This window comes from Pholis gunnellus, assembly GCF_910591455.1.
Source record: "Pholis gunnellus genome assembly, chromosome: 4".
NCBI lineage: Eukaryota > Metazoa > Chordata > Actinopteri > Perciformes > Pholidae > Pholis > Pholis gunnellus.
In genome coordinates this window covers 4,537,308-4,555,302 of record NC_136530.1, presented here as the reverse complement: position 1 = coordinate 4,555,302, position 17,995 = coordinate 4,537,308, and the positions used below count along the sequence as shown (strand labels likewise).

At 45.5% G+C, this 17,995-nt stretch overlaps 1 protein-coding gene across 1 annotated transcript in view; it reads left to right on the top strand.

The window, feature by feature from the left end:
* The window catches only part of ncanb (neurocan b), a gene marked incomplete at both ends in the record, with an annotated part of 105,148 nt that overhangs the window by 11,682 nt on the left and 75,471 nt on the right, over positions 1-17,995 (top strand). The window contains 6 exons of the mRNA XM_079157367.1: positions 1,993-2,222; positions 2,328-2,496; positions 6,723-6,897; positions 8,783-8,910; positions 12,201-12,494; positions 13,537-14,334. Coding sequence (XP_079013493.1) covers positions 1,993-2,222; positions 2,328-2,496; positions 6,723-6,897; positions 8,783-8,910; positions 12,201-12,494; positions 13,537-14,334 — 1,794 coding nt within the window. The remainder of the gene's footprint in view (positions 1-1,992; positions 2,223-2,327; positions 2,497-6,722; positions 6,898-8,782; positions 8,911-12,200; positions 12,495-13,536; positions 14,335-17,995) is intronic.

Below are 17,995 nucleotides of genomic sequence, written 5' to 3'. Positions count from 1 at the left end.
GAAGGGAACTTTCTCAGCATGACTCGAGGGGAAAAATATCTAATCCTGAAAGTCTAACAAAAACACAGCATATCTCTATCTATATGCTGTAGATAAAACCGAAATAAGATTGCCAGGTGAAAAAATAAGTGAAGAACTGAAATGCTCATCTGAAAGCTGGCGGGTGGTCGCACTGCGGGGGAGTAAGAGGAGAACAAAAATGGCCGGGCATAAGGGGGGAAAAATGACAGAGGACAGAGAGGTTGAGGTACTCGCACAGTGGCGATCTTGTGACCGCTGGAAAAAAACGTTATTCCACCGATCTGCAATTTAATTACGGACGGGAGGGGCCGGCCCTGTAGCGCTTTAACATACACCCAATCAAACAGGACCGAAGCAGGACGAACACACAAAGTGGCCGATGGAAACCGACACTAATGAAAAGAAATCAATAAGCTCATTTTCTCCACTGTTCAACCGTTCCGCCCACAGAGGGAGGGCTTCTTTGTGTTATTTCATTTTGATCTCTCTCCTCTCTTTGTCTTATGTGGCTTCCCCCAAAACCACAAATGTCCACCTCATGGTTGCACAACAGGAGAAGTCAGGGGATCACCAAAGTCATTGGGATTCATCCTCTGGGGACCATGAATCTCTGTACTAGAAATTTCCTGGCAGTCCCTTTTGTTATGCCTGGAGCCGCGATGTTAGTGTGGCTAAAAAGTGGTTAGCTGATTGAAAATGCACGCATTGTCGCTGGGCTTTTGGAGCAAATTAGATTAGATAGAGTGACATGTTTTGCCAGCATTCCCAGTAGGGAGAAGAAAGGGAATAGTGACGGATAAGGGAGCTGGAAAATAATCTGATCGGGTTGAGGACTTTACAGGTAAACCTCATTGGCACACTGGATAAACAGAAGCAGATAGAGCTCAGAGATGATAACCTGTATCGCTGTTTTGTGAGAGTGGAATTCACATCTATACCTCTGCAATGTAAATGAGCCACCTCTGTCTTTTCAGGCAAGGTGACACAGGATTAGAGTCTAACAATAATGCATGATGTCACTCTCCCAGTGTAAAATGAGTCGGTGGGCCAAAAGACAAACAAAGAAAAATGCGGTGACTGATATCTTCTAAACGGACCGCACTCTGAATTTCTTACGATAATGCCCTTTCGCTCTGTCATCAATTGTTTTGATGAAAGTAATATTTGTATCTCTATGGCGGCGGCGGTGCTTTAAGCTGCAAAGAGGTGGCTGATATTGATCCCATAATGCACATCCAGGTTTGATGTATGGCTTGTGAAAGCACTTTTGATATCTTCGCTCCACACTCTAGTCCTGCCACTATGCACACAGAAGGATTCGCAAATGCATTTTGTGATTTATATATGAACGACTCTCTCTACAAAAAGATTTTTCAATGCACACAAAGGTAGTTATTATTATATAGAAATGTGAACAAAATCTACAAAAAAAAAATAAGATTCACAAATGTATTTCTGATGCACACACGAATATTACCCTTTTCTAAATAAATATAAGACCAAACCACAAATTCATGTTTTTAAAAGGATTTAAAGTTTTCATCAAAAACATATTTGGATGTTACGTTTGTATATGAATTTTGTTTGCATATAATTATATTTCTTTGTGTGCATTGAAAACATATTTTTTGTGGAGGGAGTCATTCATGTATAAATCCCGGAATACATTTGTGAATCGTTTTCTTGCATTCATTAAGATTGAGACGATATGCCTCACACGGTTCAGGTGGTACATTAGTGGTTTGCTGGATCGATGACATACAATCACAGAACCACAATGAGCCTCTGTTCTTTCTCCTTTGCTCCTCAACCAGGAGGATCTGACGGAACAAAGGAACCCTAAAGGAGAGCGTGTTTTCCGCAACAAGGAGCAATTACTTAACGTCTTTTCAGTGTAATGAGAAATAGCGTCCCGTGGCTTAATTTACAAGATGGCATTGATCGTGTTCTCCTCTCCTCTTCTCCCGTCAGGCGGAGCCAACGCCGACACTGTGGTGAATATGCGGAAGGTGACCCATCAGACCATTAGTGAGGAGCTGTCCAAAACCGTTCTCCTGCCCTGCCTCTTCACCCTCCGCCCCGGTGCCAGTTCATCCCATGAGCCCCCCAGGGTCAAGTGGACCAAAGTCTGGGGCCAGAGAGGCTCCGACGGCCTGCAGAAGGAACAGTCGGTCCTGGTGGCCAAAGACAACGTGGTCAAGGTACAATAAATACTGAGGTGGACCACCACTGGGAAATATTTGGTGTCAAGTGTCTTTAAGAGAAACACAAATTGTCTCCGTCTGTCGTTCTTACTCTTCCCTCAGGTGAAGAAGGCCTTCCAGGGTCGTGTGACGCTGCCCGGTTACAACGGCAACCGCTACAACGCCAGTCTCGCTCTGTCGGGGCTTCGTTCCAGCGACTCCGGGCTGTACCGCTGTGAGGTTGTGGTGGGCATCAGTGACGAGCAGGACACAGTTCCCCTGGAGGTCACAGGTGAATAAAATGACAGTTTGGGCTGACAGTAAGGCAGCCATTTTGAATTGAAGCCACACTTGTCGGGCTAAATGTCATGCTAGAACAAACTTAGCTTCATGCTAGTCGCACTAAACAAACAAAAGGAAGTGTTGCCCAATGTATTAAAACGTTATCTATTTCACAGACCTGTATATATATATATATATATATATATATACTTTTTCTTCACATTTTGAGAAAACAGGCTAAGTAGTCAGGTAGCTAGCTCACGTAGCTAACTTAGGTAGCTAGCCACTACATGCTAGCACACTTGCTAACTTCCTTAGAGTTTTTCTTTAGAATTATTTTGTAATTTCTAACTAAATGATCTACAGGTCATGAAGCTTTATGTTTGCAGTGCTAAACATTACTTGTGGTAAGCATAAAATTGCAGACGCTAAAGCTTTTCCAAGAAGTAAAAGTTGTATCTTAAATAAACCAACACAATCGTAAACAGTTACCATAAAAGATAATATTCAAATTAAAACCAAACTATGAATTTGAGTTGCATTTAAGTGGTTTAATTAAACACCACTTGAAAAACGCCTGCTAATAGAGAACATATATTCCTCGTGGAGGTATAGCTATCGCTAGCCAAGCCTTTCCACCATGTGAGCTGAGGGACAATAACAGTAACAATGACCAAGAAGGGTCCTGAATTAATGAAAGGTGAATCCACTTGCTCTTATTACTTGTTTTTAATTTGTAATGTGTTGGACAGTAATATTAACACTGGACAGTCACACCACTAAAGCGTTATTGGATTAGAGAGAGAGAGAGAGAAAGAGAAAACTACCATCACACACCTCATTATTTCTGTGCGACGAGATGGTAATATCATCTCATCTCAAATATAATATCCCCATCAACTGATGATGAGACATGATATACAAAGTAATTAACACTGTTTATTTCATCCCAGGCGTTATGCATGTCTTTACCTCCATAATTTATTGTTCAGAATTAACAGTCTTTGGTTGTGTACAGATCTCCCGGTGCTCTCAAGGTCTGCCACTATGAATAATAATGACCCTGTTTTCCATGTTTTTGTCAGGCTAATACATCCATTACACCCAGGTTTGTTTACCGTCCGTGTAGAGTGTATGATGATGTGGAGAAAGGTGAGGGAACTATAGGACACATTAAACATCATTGACCTGGGCCACTCAGGTGCTTTTCATGCACTGAAAGCCTAATGAACCCAATAAGGCAGGAACCCAGCAGTGTACGCTATTGTCAAAAAGTGTTAACTCAGAGCGCTTTGTATGGCTCTCGGTGGCTTAATTAAATGGGCAAACCACTTACTGCATCGTCTGTGTCCAGGACAACCGTATTTGTGGAATTACCAGACGACCTGGAGGTATCTCACTGTAGTAGAACCGTGATTACTCTGTCAGGGTATTTGAGCTGCGGCGCTTTCATCAGATTCCAGGTCACTCACTATTTTTTTGATAATAAGCTATTATTATAATGACTCTCGGGGATGACGCAAGGCATTAGCCGCCGTACGCTATGCACAAATCCCCATGCTAAGCGCTAACATCAGCTGTGAAGGCCCAGTAGCCTTATTATTTTACACTCAACAATAGATAAATCGTCCGTCATTGAGAGTAACCCAGATAGTCTCCGTGCATTTGCTTGCGTATAGCACAGATGCAGGCGCGCATATGCGTGTGGGAACTATGTCGTAATAAATTCAGTATTTCAACAAGGATGCTGTCTAATTTTCTTAAGTAAGCAGAGCACCTCATCTTTCTCCATTACGGCAGTCTGCATTTTAGTCAACAGGGACCCCTGTCATGATGCTATGGAGACCCTGCATCCTCCCCCTCATGGCCAATCGATTAACGCGCTATGAAAACCACTACTTCAGAGAGAAACCAATTACGTAGCTGGCGAGGACTAGCCATCTCCAGGGCTTAGTCTTAATTGGCAGTCACGCTAGACGGCAGACCGCAGCCGTCCTCACACTAATTCTACTGAGTGCTTAAAGTATTAATTAGCAGGTATTGATACTGCTCAGCTATATCAATATCATATTAATCCACACTGCTCGAGCAATTTGCGTGTGCCTAAGCCTCGATGAGATGTCCTTCCTCTTTTGCCATCTCTTTGCTAATTTCACCCCCGCTGCCTCTGTCTTACTCGCTCCCTGTTTAGTCTCCATTTTCTCTCTTTCTCGTGGCACATATTGACCGGTCAATTGGCTGTGTCTCACCAATTAGAGGACAGCGCCTCTGATAGCCGTTTGAGCCGTTGTCTGTGGTGAGATATGTCCGCCCACCATTAACTGGTGGGAGGACATATAGATGGTATATCAGCCCTGGGCAGGGTGGAAAGCATATTGTAATCGTTAAAACAACATTAGCACAAGATCATTTATTTATCTTTTTTGGAGCGCCCCCTAGTGTTCTCCAGTGGACATGAAATGCTGGTTCCAAATGACGATCGCAGCATTTGACCGCTTCTTCTTCTTCTTCTTTTTTTGCTTCTCCTTCGTCCACTTCATCTTCTTCTTTGTCTTCTTCTTCTTTTTAATGGTAAATTGCATCCTGACAGAGCTTTACCGCCGTTTGACTGCGATTGTCGCCTGCAAAAATCTCCCGGCTTGTTTGCTCACTTAACAATCGTATTAAAAATGAATAAAAATGAACGTGATTGCTTTTACTTGATTGTCTCTGCCCCCTGTTTAATGCGTGATGGAAAATACACCCTCCAGGTACTCAAACTGCTCCGTATTTTGCCATACCTGTCAGTGTAAATGCACTTATACATTTGTGTCAGTATTGAAGAACACAAATTGAGACACAGCAAATGTTTCCACAAATCCATTATAAACATGCCTGCTTTTGAAAAATGGAGAAATACACCCAATATCTAAAGTATTGTGATTGTTATACTGTCATATGTGAGGAGAATTCAAATTTCAGTTTGACTTTAAACAAAGTAAAGGTTATACTATATCAGTGTAGTGTACTACTAACCAATATTGCCCAGGGACACCAACTGCTCAACAGTGCTACAATGGGGGCAGCAAACAGTCATGAAGCATCTACCCACAAATGGTGTCTTCCTGTTCTTCCCTCTGGAGACCGTGAGTGGGAACGTGTCAGGACGCAGAGGGTAAAAATAGAGGCATAAGGTACTCAACCCTCATGTGGATTAACACCGGGTTCCCCAAACTGAGAGGAGATCCATTTGTCTCTCTAGTGTACGTATTAGCCGGCGAGCTTTGCATCTCTGTTTGGACAAGATTCCACAGCCTCCAAGGAGAGAGGATGGAAACTGAGGAGAAAAAGAGAGGATTTCTGCTCCACATTTTAGTGAAGAGGAGAATAAGACCACGATGACAGGACGGCTAGATGGACTTCTGGGATTGTGGGAGCCCGGAGTGCTAATGCTCAAATTGCCATGCAGGCCTCGCATCTCGCAGGAATCTCTGTCACTCTCCCAGACAAAGCCAGCGAAGATAAAGGACCCGTGTTAGCGGCCGGCCGCCCACCGGCTTTCATGTCGCTGGATGCTCCTCTTGGGGAGCAGCGAGCGCGTGAATAGCGGGCAGAGGTGGGAGGTGAGGGAGCGTTAGACGGACACTTCTGAAGCTAATCCTGTCCCATTTAAGTGAAATATATGCCTCTTTCACCGCAAAGAGAATTGTGTCTCACTTTGTACCCAGTTGATTTATTTCTTCTCTTTTGCTACTTCCCATTTTTTCTCCCGCTCACTTTTCTTTGCGTTCCTGTCTACCTATCACCCTCTCCTGCTGTCTCCGCGGTTCAATATGTGAAGCACATAACACATGCATCTCCTTGAATGAGGAGTATCTCTATTTCCACCTTCTTTGTCTTTTCATCATGAGTGCGGCGCGGCAGCAGGGTGACATTGTGTGTGCACTGTTAAAGCAGTAAAATACACATTGCCGCCTTTTGTCAGACACTGTATCCAAGGGCAACATCTCTTTTTCTCTCACGATAAGCCGAACCGACAAATGAGATTCACGCGCGCAGGTTGCTGAACCCGAATGCTGTCTTTTCCCTCCTACACAGATGGAACAATGTCGGTACACGATTACACGTCTGTGAGCGTGTACCTGCTCATGTTTTTAGCGGTACAAGGTTTGCAATTCATAAATATTAGACCCAGGATGTTTGCAGGTCGTATATTCAATATGGTTAGTTTCCTCCACCCTCATCTCTTCTCTCCAGGTGTGGTGTTTCACTACCGGGCCCCCCATGACCGCTACGGCCTGTCCTTCGCCGACGCCAGGAGAGTGTGTTTGGAGAACTCGGCCGTCATCGCGACGCCGGGCCAGCTGCAGGCCACCTTCGCCGATGGATATGACAACTGCGATGCCGGCTGGCTGTCTGACCAGACTGTACGGTGAGGTTCCTCAACTGTGCATACTTAACACGGTATCACGTCCAACAGCTAGCTTGGGAGGAAACTCTTTACTGCCACTATGGCTACTACTCCTTTGATTCAATTAGAGCTGAGAAGGCATCACAATCTGAGATCCAGGGGCAGAACATTCATTCTATAGTCCCCTTATTATCACATACATCGCAGCAGCATCTTCGTATATATCCTGCTCTAGATGGCAATTAGCAGTCGTGGGCTGAAAGCAGCAAGGTTTGCTGGCAGCTCTTGTTTGTTGGACTAGGCTGCTCTTTTAAAATCTCCATCAGACAGTAGTTTCAGCCTGATGTTTTTTACAATTTGCCACATGATCAAACATCGTAACGAAAATAAATGCACTCTGCTACTAAAAAGCCGCCTGAAACAGGAGAACGTGCTCCGTAGAAGTATGAAGTATGGCAACGTGCAACACATTTAGATCTGTTTGGTGTTTTTATGAACACAAAACTGTGCAACATAATTGGGCCTAATTGCTTGTTTGCACACTGGAAAGGCAGTTAACTGCAGCTGCCCCCTCGGAGCTGTCTGTCAGACTGCTGCGTGTGCACCTTCCATAAAGTCCCTGGTAACATTACCAGTCAGAGCTCGTCTCTCAACAGTGTTCTCCCTACATTTCTAATTTCAAATCGCTGTTGCTCAACCGCAGATTGACTGTTTTCTTCCTGACCGTTTTTTCACAACCCTCTCGCGGCGTCGCTTCCTTCTCCCGTTTCTTTTACTTCCTTCCGTCCTACGCTCCTGTTGTTTTCCGCTCGGAAGTTATCTAATTGGTCCAGATCAAGGAGGGCCCCGGCTGCACATCAGCCAGGAGGAAAGCGTCCAATTAATGCGGTGGGGAAAAAATACAGACATCAGCCGTCGCTTCATCGGCCTGCCGAGCAGAAACAAAAAGGCTGAGGCCGGGGATGTTACAAGACTCAGTTCTCTTGTTTGACTGAAACCAGGTCGCTGCAGGAGGAAAGACGCTGCAGGTTGATGGTTATGTGCAGGCCTGATGAGCGTCTTCTGCATGTACCTTTTGATTCTGTCTGCATTTGTGTATTGTGTCTGTTCCTAGCAAGTCCCTGTGTGCCCAGCGTAATCTTTTAATCAGCCTCTTTGCCTGTGCCCCGGTGCTGCTTGAATCAATGTTCTCGTGGAATAATTGCTCAGTTGGAGCCGGAATATAGATCGCTGTTTTCTCCGCCCCGACAGGCTCGCCAAGCCACCGAAGGAATTCCTGATTCTGTTAACCATTCCTTGACTTCCTACCTCCACCTCCCCTTCTCTCTTTCTCTCTCTCTTTCTCTCTGCTGGAATTCTTATATTGCCATTTAACACATTTCGAAACAATTTCAAGTGAAACAATAGGGTCATTTCTCTCAGTGAAACTCGCACGTTGGGCAGAATAATTAACGGAAGCGAGATATTGTATCTATTGAAGTGCTTCCCAAATGTTGTCCTGAGGTTGTTGTTGTGACAGTTAATGAATGTTACTGTATAACTCGATTTAGCATTTTTTGGCCAATTTTCGGGGTGGAATCTGTGTGTTTATTCCTGTTATTCTTTGGGTAATGTATTTGGGTAATCTCTGGCAGGGAGACATACTTAAACTCATTGTATTCAGGGCAGGAGATGATAAAAGTGTAGCTCAGATTTCATCTTCTTTTGTGTGTGTGTGTGTGTGTGTGTGTGTGTGTGTGTGTGTGTGTGTGTGTGTGTGTGTGTGTGTGTGTGTGTGAGCACAGACCTGTCCACAGGGAGCCGAGTTTGTCTGCGGCTGCCTTTTTTTTTCGTGGCCGGTCTATATTAATCTCCCTTTCTGTTTCCCTCCCTCCCTCTCACACTCTCTGTCCTCGTCTCCTTAAAGGTATCCCATCCAGACGCCTCGGCCCGGTTGCTATGGCGATCGCGAGGACTCACCTGGAGTCCGTAACTACGGCAATAGGTCCCCCGATGAGCTGTTCGATGTCTACTGCTTTGCTAAGCAGCTTCAAGGTGGGTATCCTAAAACTTTACTGTAAGCTGCAAACGTTAGCTTGTCCGGCTAACTAGCTGGTCCTTCATTTCCATGTCATGGATCTCCTTCATGGATCACCAACTGATGAGGAGGCTGACTCCTTACCTGGGACATGTAGCTTTAGCCTCTTTCTTTGAGCATGATGTCCATTGTTTCTAAAGTGGTACATCACCACTGTCATTATAAACCGATGTGCTGGAGGGGAAAGCGCGACAGGCACAGCAGTCAGATCCATTTTAACGCCACTAAATCTAAATGATATTGAACCGTTTTTTGGGAGGTTATGGATTTAAAACTACTTCTGGTTAAGGAAGATGGAAAGTTTTATATAATCTTATCAATGTCCACATAACTGGAGGCCTTCGTTCCTCCATGTAGTGTTTCACTGTTTATTCTTTAAGATATATTACAGGGTGGACTGAAGTTTCTGTTTGGCTTAAAGGTCTCACTCTGACAGAACCAGGACATTCTGATGTAAAATTTCAAAATTAAAGCCCTTCAAAATCTCATTCATGAGACAATTTGTCTAATTTGAGCTGGGGCCAAGCACAGGATAAGGGTTAGGGTTAGGGTGATAGGAAGGTCCTAGAGCTTTGGGAGTGGGCTCATTCATGAGCTCACTTCAAATCACATTCATTAGACAATTTGTCTCTGCCTCTATGTGTGTGTGTGTGTCCTTCGCATATCTCGAGAACCGTTCGTTCGATCCACTTTGCACTAGGCGTGTGTTGTGCTGGGGACCTCGAGGACGTGCAGTGTTAAAGGTGCAACTTAGACAAGCAATGGGATAGCGCTGTGTGCGGCGGGGGGGGGGGGGCTTCAGGGCTCTGCGGACCGAGCGTAGCGTGGCATCCGAATTGGGCATTTACAAGACGTGGCTCATTGACTGCAGTTCATGTTTGCTGACTGGATGATTGAAATACTAACATTACGACCAAACTCTTCGTCACCTCCGTGGGGTAAACGAGCAATTAGTGACACATACCCACCCACCAACAGGGCGGCGAGCAGCAATACCTGGGGCCAATCAAACTGCCACGTCCCTGCACTATATTAAATGCCCCCTTTCTATTACGGCACCGCAGGACCGTCTATTATGGCCATCACCTGCTGTCACTCCTGCCACTTATGTTCTTATACTGTAGCACCTCATAAACCCAACCTCTGCCCCCAGCATGCACCTGCAGACTCAGGTTTTAAGTTCCCGGGGGGGAAAATCATTCTCATCACTCCCCACATCCTGCTGTGTTGAGCTTTGCGGTTTCCTTATGGGGGTGTCATAGCCCAAACGCTAGATATCAGCGCTGCACGTATTCTGCGTTCACATTAAAATCAAGTCCTCGGCAGTGGACAAACTGAAATACTGTTCGGGGTTTGTGATATTTGCATATTCCAGTGAACAATCATAAGCGCAGCAGGCTTTTTGAGCACAATCAGACACACCGCAGGGGTTAGGCTTTCTGGGTCACGTGCTGTGAGCTGGTACGTCCACAACTGTTATTAAGCACAATAGTAGTAGGAGTTACAGTGCCAGAGCTATTGTAGACATGAACACCCCACATGTGACTGAGTTGCCGAGCAGAAAAGATTGCATGACCACCTGTAGACTTTGTATCCAATTTCATTCAGGGATATTATCAACCTGATTGAAACAATCAGCAGATAATTGTCTTTAATCAAACTCAAATTACTAGCTGACACATAGCTGGTGTTTTATCTCTTATTCTGTAAAAATAAATAACAACAAGTTGAAGCTAAATTAATTATCTCTGTTGTTCAATGCAAACCCATGTGCCTTTTTTCTGTCTCTGCATGGATTTCAGCATGGTTTGGTTGACTGTATCAGAAGTGTTTAAGTACTTTAGATTTAAAATCTTAGTAAATTCATAGTAAAATAAAAGGGAAGCAACATTCTTAGAGAAATAGAGAACACAAATATTTTGAGTTTTACCCTGTCATAATGTATTTTGTATTCTATCATACATCTGTAATAATTAGCAACTTTTCACCACGCTCCCAATAAACAAACTCTTCATGTAATCTCAGGCAGCAACCTCAAGGTTTGAAAAGCGAACCCAATGTAGAAGTGCTTTACACCTGCATTATTACTAATGACCATCAGGGGGCGACTCCTCTGGTTGTATAGAAGTCTATGAGAAAAGGACTCTACTTCTCTCTTGATTTATTCCCTCTGTAAACATTGTAAACATGAGTTTATGGTCTCAATCTCTAGTTTCAAGTCTTCTTCAATACAGCATGATGTTCATGTAGTAAATTATTATCAATTTAGAGTCAAACAGACCATAAAGCAGGGTATGCTTTAGGGCGGGGCTTACTTGACATTGAGTTTTCAGGTCGTGGGTTAGTTGTAACATTTTGGTCGCTCACAAATGCCTTCATCATGTTGTTCTTAGCTCCACCCTCTCGTGTCACTTCTGGTTGCAAAAAAAAAAAGATGGCGAGAGACAAAATGCCGAACTCGATGCTTCAAAACTGCAGTCCACAAACCAATGGGTGACGTCACGGCGACTACGTCCACCTCTTACAAAGTCAATCCTAAAACCATTCTGCAGCTCATATTCTTTCGTGTTCGCATCTTCACCCTTTACCTTCCCGACCCTCTTCAATAAATCAGCAACTCTATTCTTTGCTTTTGGCATGAATCTCCTGGATCGAACTCATTCCCAATGTCCACTCCTCCAGCTCATATTTATTTCACCACACACTGAACTGCCAGTGGATCCTCCGATCATATCATTGTGTTTGTGCTGCGCAGGTCCTCTTGAACTCTCTCTCTGTCTGGCTTGCTCAGGCCTTATTTTTGCATCACTATTTTAACCACATCAACCCCGCCTTTCCTTTCTTCTTCTCCTTCAGTTGCAGTCTGTGTACTTGTCTTCCTCTTAGATCCCTCTTTGCAACTGCTTTGAATTCAAAGAACTGTCTTTGTACGGTCCATTATTTGAATCACTGATGTATTTTTATTACTTTTATGCAGAAAATAAAATTCATTCTTATGCATGACAAGTAAAAACGTTTCTTTTATCACACTACTTCATGACTGCACCTCTTATTGCTTTGGCAAAGTTGACAAAGAAAAGAAGCAAACTGTCTCGAACTAATTGTCTTTAAAGTAAAAGAAGACCCAGACAGACTCACGTACAGACAGAATGCATTCACTAACTCTAGAAAACCTACAATCACAGCTCAACAAAGAGCCGTACTCTCAAACTGAACTCGTGTCTCTCCTCACCTTCTTCTCCCGCAGGTGAAGTCTTCCACTCCTCAGTGGCGGGCAAGTTGAGCCTTGCTACGGCCTCCACCCACTGCCACTCCCTGGGAGCCCAGCTGGCCACCGTCGGGCAGCTCTACCTCGCCTGGCAGGCCGGCCTGGACCAGTGCGACCCCGGCTGGCTCGCCGACAGCAGCGCCCGCTACCCAATCAACGTCCCGCGGAAGAACTGCGGCGGGAACAAGCCCGGGGTGCGGACGGTCTACAACAACCCCAACCGCATCGGCTTCCCCGACACCACGGCCCTGTACGACGCCTACTGCTACCGAGGTACTCTCAGTGATGATGAACTCGGTGCACCGTCATTGTGGTAACTGCCACAGCAACGACAGAGGGGCTCTTGTTCTCTTTTTTTAATTAGCGCGACATGTTTGTGTCACACATGAAGTCGTTGCGAAGAGATTGTGTGACATTTATGTCCCCCTGATGGATTTAAGGGCTTGTATGTTGTGAAGCTTGAGAGAGAGAGAGAGAGAGAGAGAGAGAGAGAGAGAGAGAGAGAGAGAGAGAGAGAGAGAAAGAGCATGAATTAGTCCAACTGGGGTTTTGCAGTGACTCTGTGTCTGACCTTGTCTTTTATCATGAGCCAACTGAGACTGGAATAAGATATTCACTGATATTGTGTGTTTTTCGTAGATTATCCAGCCTATGATTCTTCTTCTGGAGCTTGTTTTTAATTTTTTCTGGCTTCCGTTGATTGTAGCACACTACAGACTGATGTTTGACGATTGTATTTCCACACACGGGGGGGAAAAACCTGACGTTTTTATCCCTCACAATGTCGGCTTATTAAATTTTCATTGAGGCGAAACATCTACATAACTCAATCATTTCAAGTCAACAAGAACAGCATGGGAGCGGAGCAGCGGAGTATTTGTCAAAACCTCCACATTGCACCAACGAAGCCGTATGCACGTCGTTGACTGATTAATATTTAAAACAAATGATGTCTTTCAGATAGCTAAACGTTGATAAAAACGATAGTTTTGTTTCATAGCGTGAATTTGGCTCATGTAGATAATTCTGTCGATGCAATCTCATTAATATGGCATGAACACAATAGCTGCGTGTTTGTTCATTTGAAAACGATTGGATTTTGTGGTTGACAAATCCGAGCCACATGTTGTCAGTCTATCGCCGAGCAGCATGCCCTGAATTTAATCTTGTTGGAGTAGCAGTAACAGGTTCACTGCAGCGGGAGGAGAGAGGGAAAATGAGGTTCTGTGTTGTGCAGCGGCAGTAGATAAAGCAGGTCAAGTGAAAAAAAAAGTGCTGTTGCTTTTGGTGAAATGTGACTTTATGTGCGTTGCAGCCCACCAGCCAGCGGGGGTCCAGGCTGCAGGGGCACAGGTTCTGAACCAGGCCCCCGACCCGGCAGCAGAGCCCTTCTCCTCGGTCCCCGAAGCCCAGCGCAGCGACGCTTTTCCCAAGACGTCCGACTGGGCCGGCTTGGTTAACTTGGACAACGGCGGAATCGACAACTCCTCCGAGATCTCTGAAGAGCACGTCGTCATCCACCTCAGGCCAGAGGAGGGCTGGGGGGAGAAACAGGAGGAGTCTGATGGCACGAAGAGCAGCAGCACCATAGGCCTCACTGACCTGGAGAGCCTGGAGAGCCATGGAGGTTCAGCTCATGAAGAAGAAGACGGCGGCTATTTTGGATCGTCCCCGACATTATCATCAGTAGCCTCTTCCACTCCCCAGTCTCAGACTAATAACAGTGTGTTGGCTGAGTTTGTTAACACTCTGATGAAGCCCTTCAGGTACTGGAGAGGAGGCGAGGAGGTGGAGGAGACAGGAAAGGGGATGTCAGCTGCTGAGGAAAAGGCAGGAGAGAACCGGACGCAGGGAGAAGCATCCAGCAGGAACCTGAGTTTACCAAAACCAAGTGGGGACAAGGGTAGCGTGGACAATGCCATCATGGAGCACAGGAGTGGTAGTTTCTCCTTCAGGACTCCTACCAGCGCACTACACAATCCAGAGGAAGGTCTGTCCGAGCAGGAGAAAGAGGTGATGCCACTGATTCGATTAGTGCCTGCAGTCCAGAGCACAGGGCAGAATGACACCCCCACTCAGCCAGGAGAACGAGCCGACAATCCTCCATCCAACGGTATGAGCTCAACATTTATTTTATCTGTGTGTGTGTGTTTGAATTCACCTTTAAACTAATAACCGAGGATGAAATTGAAATAGAAATGAGGGTAAATTGAAACGGTTCTATTTGAAATCGAGGCCTGATGCATTTACCGTAAATGTCGCTGGGAATTATAGGATCCGTTCATGTCGTGCTTTTTAAACAGTCTCTGTCTCTCTGTTGCACTCCCTCCGCTTTTCCCTCGAGCATGCCATAAATTATTCCTCCGCAGGGCAATTTGAAGTAGCGCTGTAGATTTAATTAAACAGTAATTGCAAACAAACAAAAGGGGCATGCCTCATGCAGCAACATGTTGGAGTGGAGACTTCATTCTCATATTCATACACCGACAGAGTGCTTTGTTTACAGTACAGGCTGTCAGAAAGAGTACGAAGGAAGCTCCAATTTGAATCTACTTTGCAGTAAAAGGTTTGCTCGCATCTGTAATGTTTGCCTAAAACAAGGCAGACCTTCATCACAAATTACAGCTCATGTTTAAGAACTAAAACAATGGCTGGTATTAGCTGTGGAGAATGAATTACACATGGATGGACGTTTAAAGAAGTCTGCGTTCAGACCATAGAAGAGCCGTTGTGCTCAGAGGGGGGGGGGCTCCTGTCGTCGCCGTCTTGGCAGTGCCGACTCCGTCTAACTCCCAGCTAATCCAGAAAGAGGCGGATCATCAGGGGAGCGGATGCGGGCCTGGGTGACGCAGCAGAACAGACAGCTAGCAATTAGCAATCTGAGACACAAAAAGCAGCCTCGCCCCTTGATTTTGTGTTATTTAAAAATTCATGCTGTACACTAGCCATAGAGACCAAAACCGTTTTTTTGTACCAAGATGTAAACATGTTTATTTCTGCTATAAAGTTGGGCATTTTAATATAGAGGTCTATGAGGATTGACTTGCTTTTGGGAGCCAACATCTAGTGGCCATTAGAGGAACTGCAGTTGTTGGCACTTCCGCATTGGTTTCATTTCTCTGACCCAGAGGTTGCTGCTTGGTTCGGACACAAAGACAGAAATGCTCAGTGGAGAATGCACGAGTCCAGTGTTAGTGTTTGTGTGTGTGTGTGTGTGTGTGTGTGTGTGTGCGAGCTGAACAACCAGAAAGTCCCTGTCAGACAGGTAACATCCACAGTGGAGAGAATTACCCTCAGGAACAACACATCCAGGGATAGAAAAGATCACGAGGCCACCGCTCATGTCTTCTCGAAAGCACCCTGGCACCAAACGCCAGATCACTTCCTCTCGATCCCAACTACGCTGATAAAGATAGACTACAGATCAGAGGAACGGCTCCCGACTGTAAGGTTGCTGGACCGATAACCACCAGGGCAAGTTTATGCCAAATTCCAGCTCAGACACTGATCATCGGCCAAAAGTAGACAAAATGTACCGGATTGGAGCGGAAGAAGAAAGTGTACCACAGCCTTGGGTGGAAGAATGCAGCTCTGCTTTTAATGGCCACCACAAATAACACATCCTTTGGCAGCAGCTTAAGAGGGGGGGGGGGATACAATGAAAGACTTAAGAGTCTCCCGGAGACATCCAGAGGAATGATTCAATAAAGGTGATGGGCTTTTCTCACCTACCGGATGCCGACTTTATTCATTTAAATACTCACTGCTGTGCTACCTGGAATTTGATGCCAACCACCAGGGTATTAATGAAAATCCAAGCTTTAGTCCGCATGCATTATTCACCGCCGCATCCAATTAACGCGGGGGTTGGGCCCGCGCCGCCGCCCACTCTCACCTCCGTCTACGTCTCTGCCAATTAAGCCCCGGCTCTCTGAAGGCACAGGCAGTAATGATCGCCGCGGCGAGGACGAGCGACGCGAGGAAAGGGGGAAGAAAAGGAGGGGTGGGGGCGGGGAAATGGGGTGGCGTGGATGAGTCGTTGTTCTGTCTTTTAATGTCGCTGTGATGGAAAGCTGCCCCGCTGACGTCTCTTCTTAAACTAGCATCAGTGAGCTGAGTTAACTCTTGTTATTGCTCGCCGCAGGCCTTCCCTTGGATCTCAACGCTCCTCAGTAACTGATGGTGCCACGTTGCCTCTTTGATTGAGGAGCACATCCAAGAAACATCTCAATTTAAACATTGAATCAAATTAATTTACAAATTTGGAAAAAAGGCCTCTGAATGTAGAGCGATGACTTGAATGATGTCCCCTACGGATCACAATATTTTTTTGTATTTTTATTGAATGATATTAAGCTCCTAGTGGAGCGATCGGCCTCCAATAAACGTAGGGAGCATTTGAATAAGCTCGACATGCAAGACCCGACCGGAATTTATGCGATAGGAGACCGTGTGCTCAATGTAGTTGCTCCTGACATGATTCACATGGCCATGCAATAACTTCTCCTCAGTCTTTTTTTTATTATTTTATTTATTAGATGCCATATCCGCAGATGAGGTGGCATCGGTGCCAGCTCCCGCTCTGCGTGTCTCTCTCATTGTCAGCCTCCACTCTCACAATTTAATATCATGTCCGCCTGACTCGGGGGGATTCTCTCAGCCTGTTTACTCCAGTAAAGTGGAGTCAACGCAGCAGAACCACTCACAGTGGAAGCACACAATTACCGTCTGAACAGGGCGCTTCACTGTAACTTTGTTTTGCCACGTCTTCGGCGTGGAGCTTTCCCACTGACAGATCCGCAGTGTCAGTGTGCTGAACTTAAACCGCGCTCAAGTCATCCAAACCCACGCCTAATTGTCTCATTTTATTTATTACATGGGCCATTACGTAGATGATCACACCAGATTAATGTGTTTAATTATTCTCACTTTCCTCGGAGTGTGTAGTAAAAGTATGTAATTAGCTATTTGGGTTATTAATACGACAATTACGCCGGTCTACATGGTTCTTATGGAGATGAACCTCGGGCTCATAAACCTCTCTTGGGCATAAGGCAACAGCGGACCTTCTGAATAATTAATACACAGTTTAATATTTCATGCATGGACATATTTGTGTATGTTCTACCCTCTCGTGGTAATTTGTTGTGCTGAGTCGCGTTGCTCCCCCCTCCCCCTCCTGCAGCATTGCTGTGCTTTGCAGACACGGTAACTGAACTGAAGCCGGCCAAACCGAGCTGAGCGATGATGATGGTAGCGACTCTAGCTGAGGCCTCTCAGTGACACGACTGCACTGCAGCCCAAAAAAACACACACACACACCAGCCGTGAGTCACACATGCAGACAGAATGAATTATTGATGGTGTAGACAGTGTCTGGTGTAAGGCCGTAAGCTGATAAGGTACAGTGGGCCACTTCATCTAAATAAACAGGTCGAGATGGGAGCTTGTCGTGGTGAAAGTAATTTAGTCATCGCGTTGCAGGAGCTCCTGCGTTTTTCCACATGGCTTCTCTCGCCGCAGGAAAGTGTGTTTGGGGGAGAAGAATCCACAGGGAATAAGAAAACAGGGAGAGAGAAGAGAAGTGTGAAATTACTTTGAATACATCCTTCCATCCTTCTGGTGTGTCTGTGTGTGTATGGGCGTCCTACGAGGGTCGCCTCCCATCTTTGTCTAAAAACTCCAGCAGCTTCGGTAGCCCCACTGATCAGCTCCACTGGTGAGGAAAGAAGCCCAACACATCCAACTTACAGTGAATTACAGTTAACTGCTAC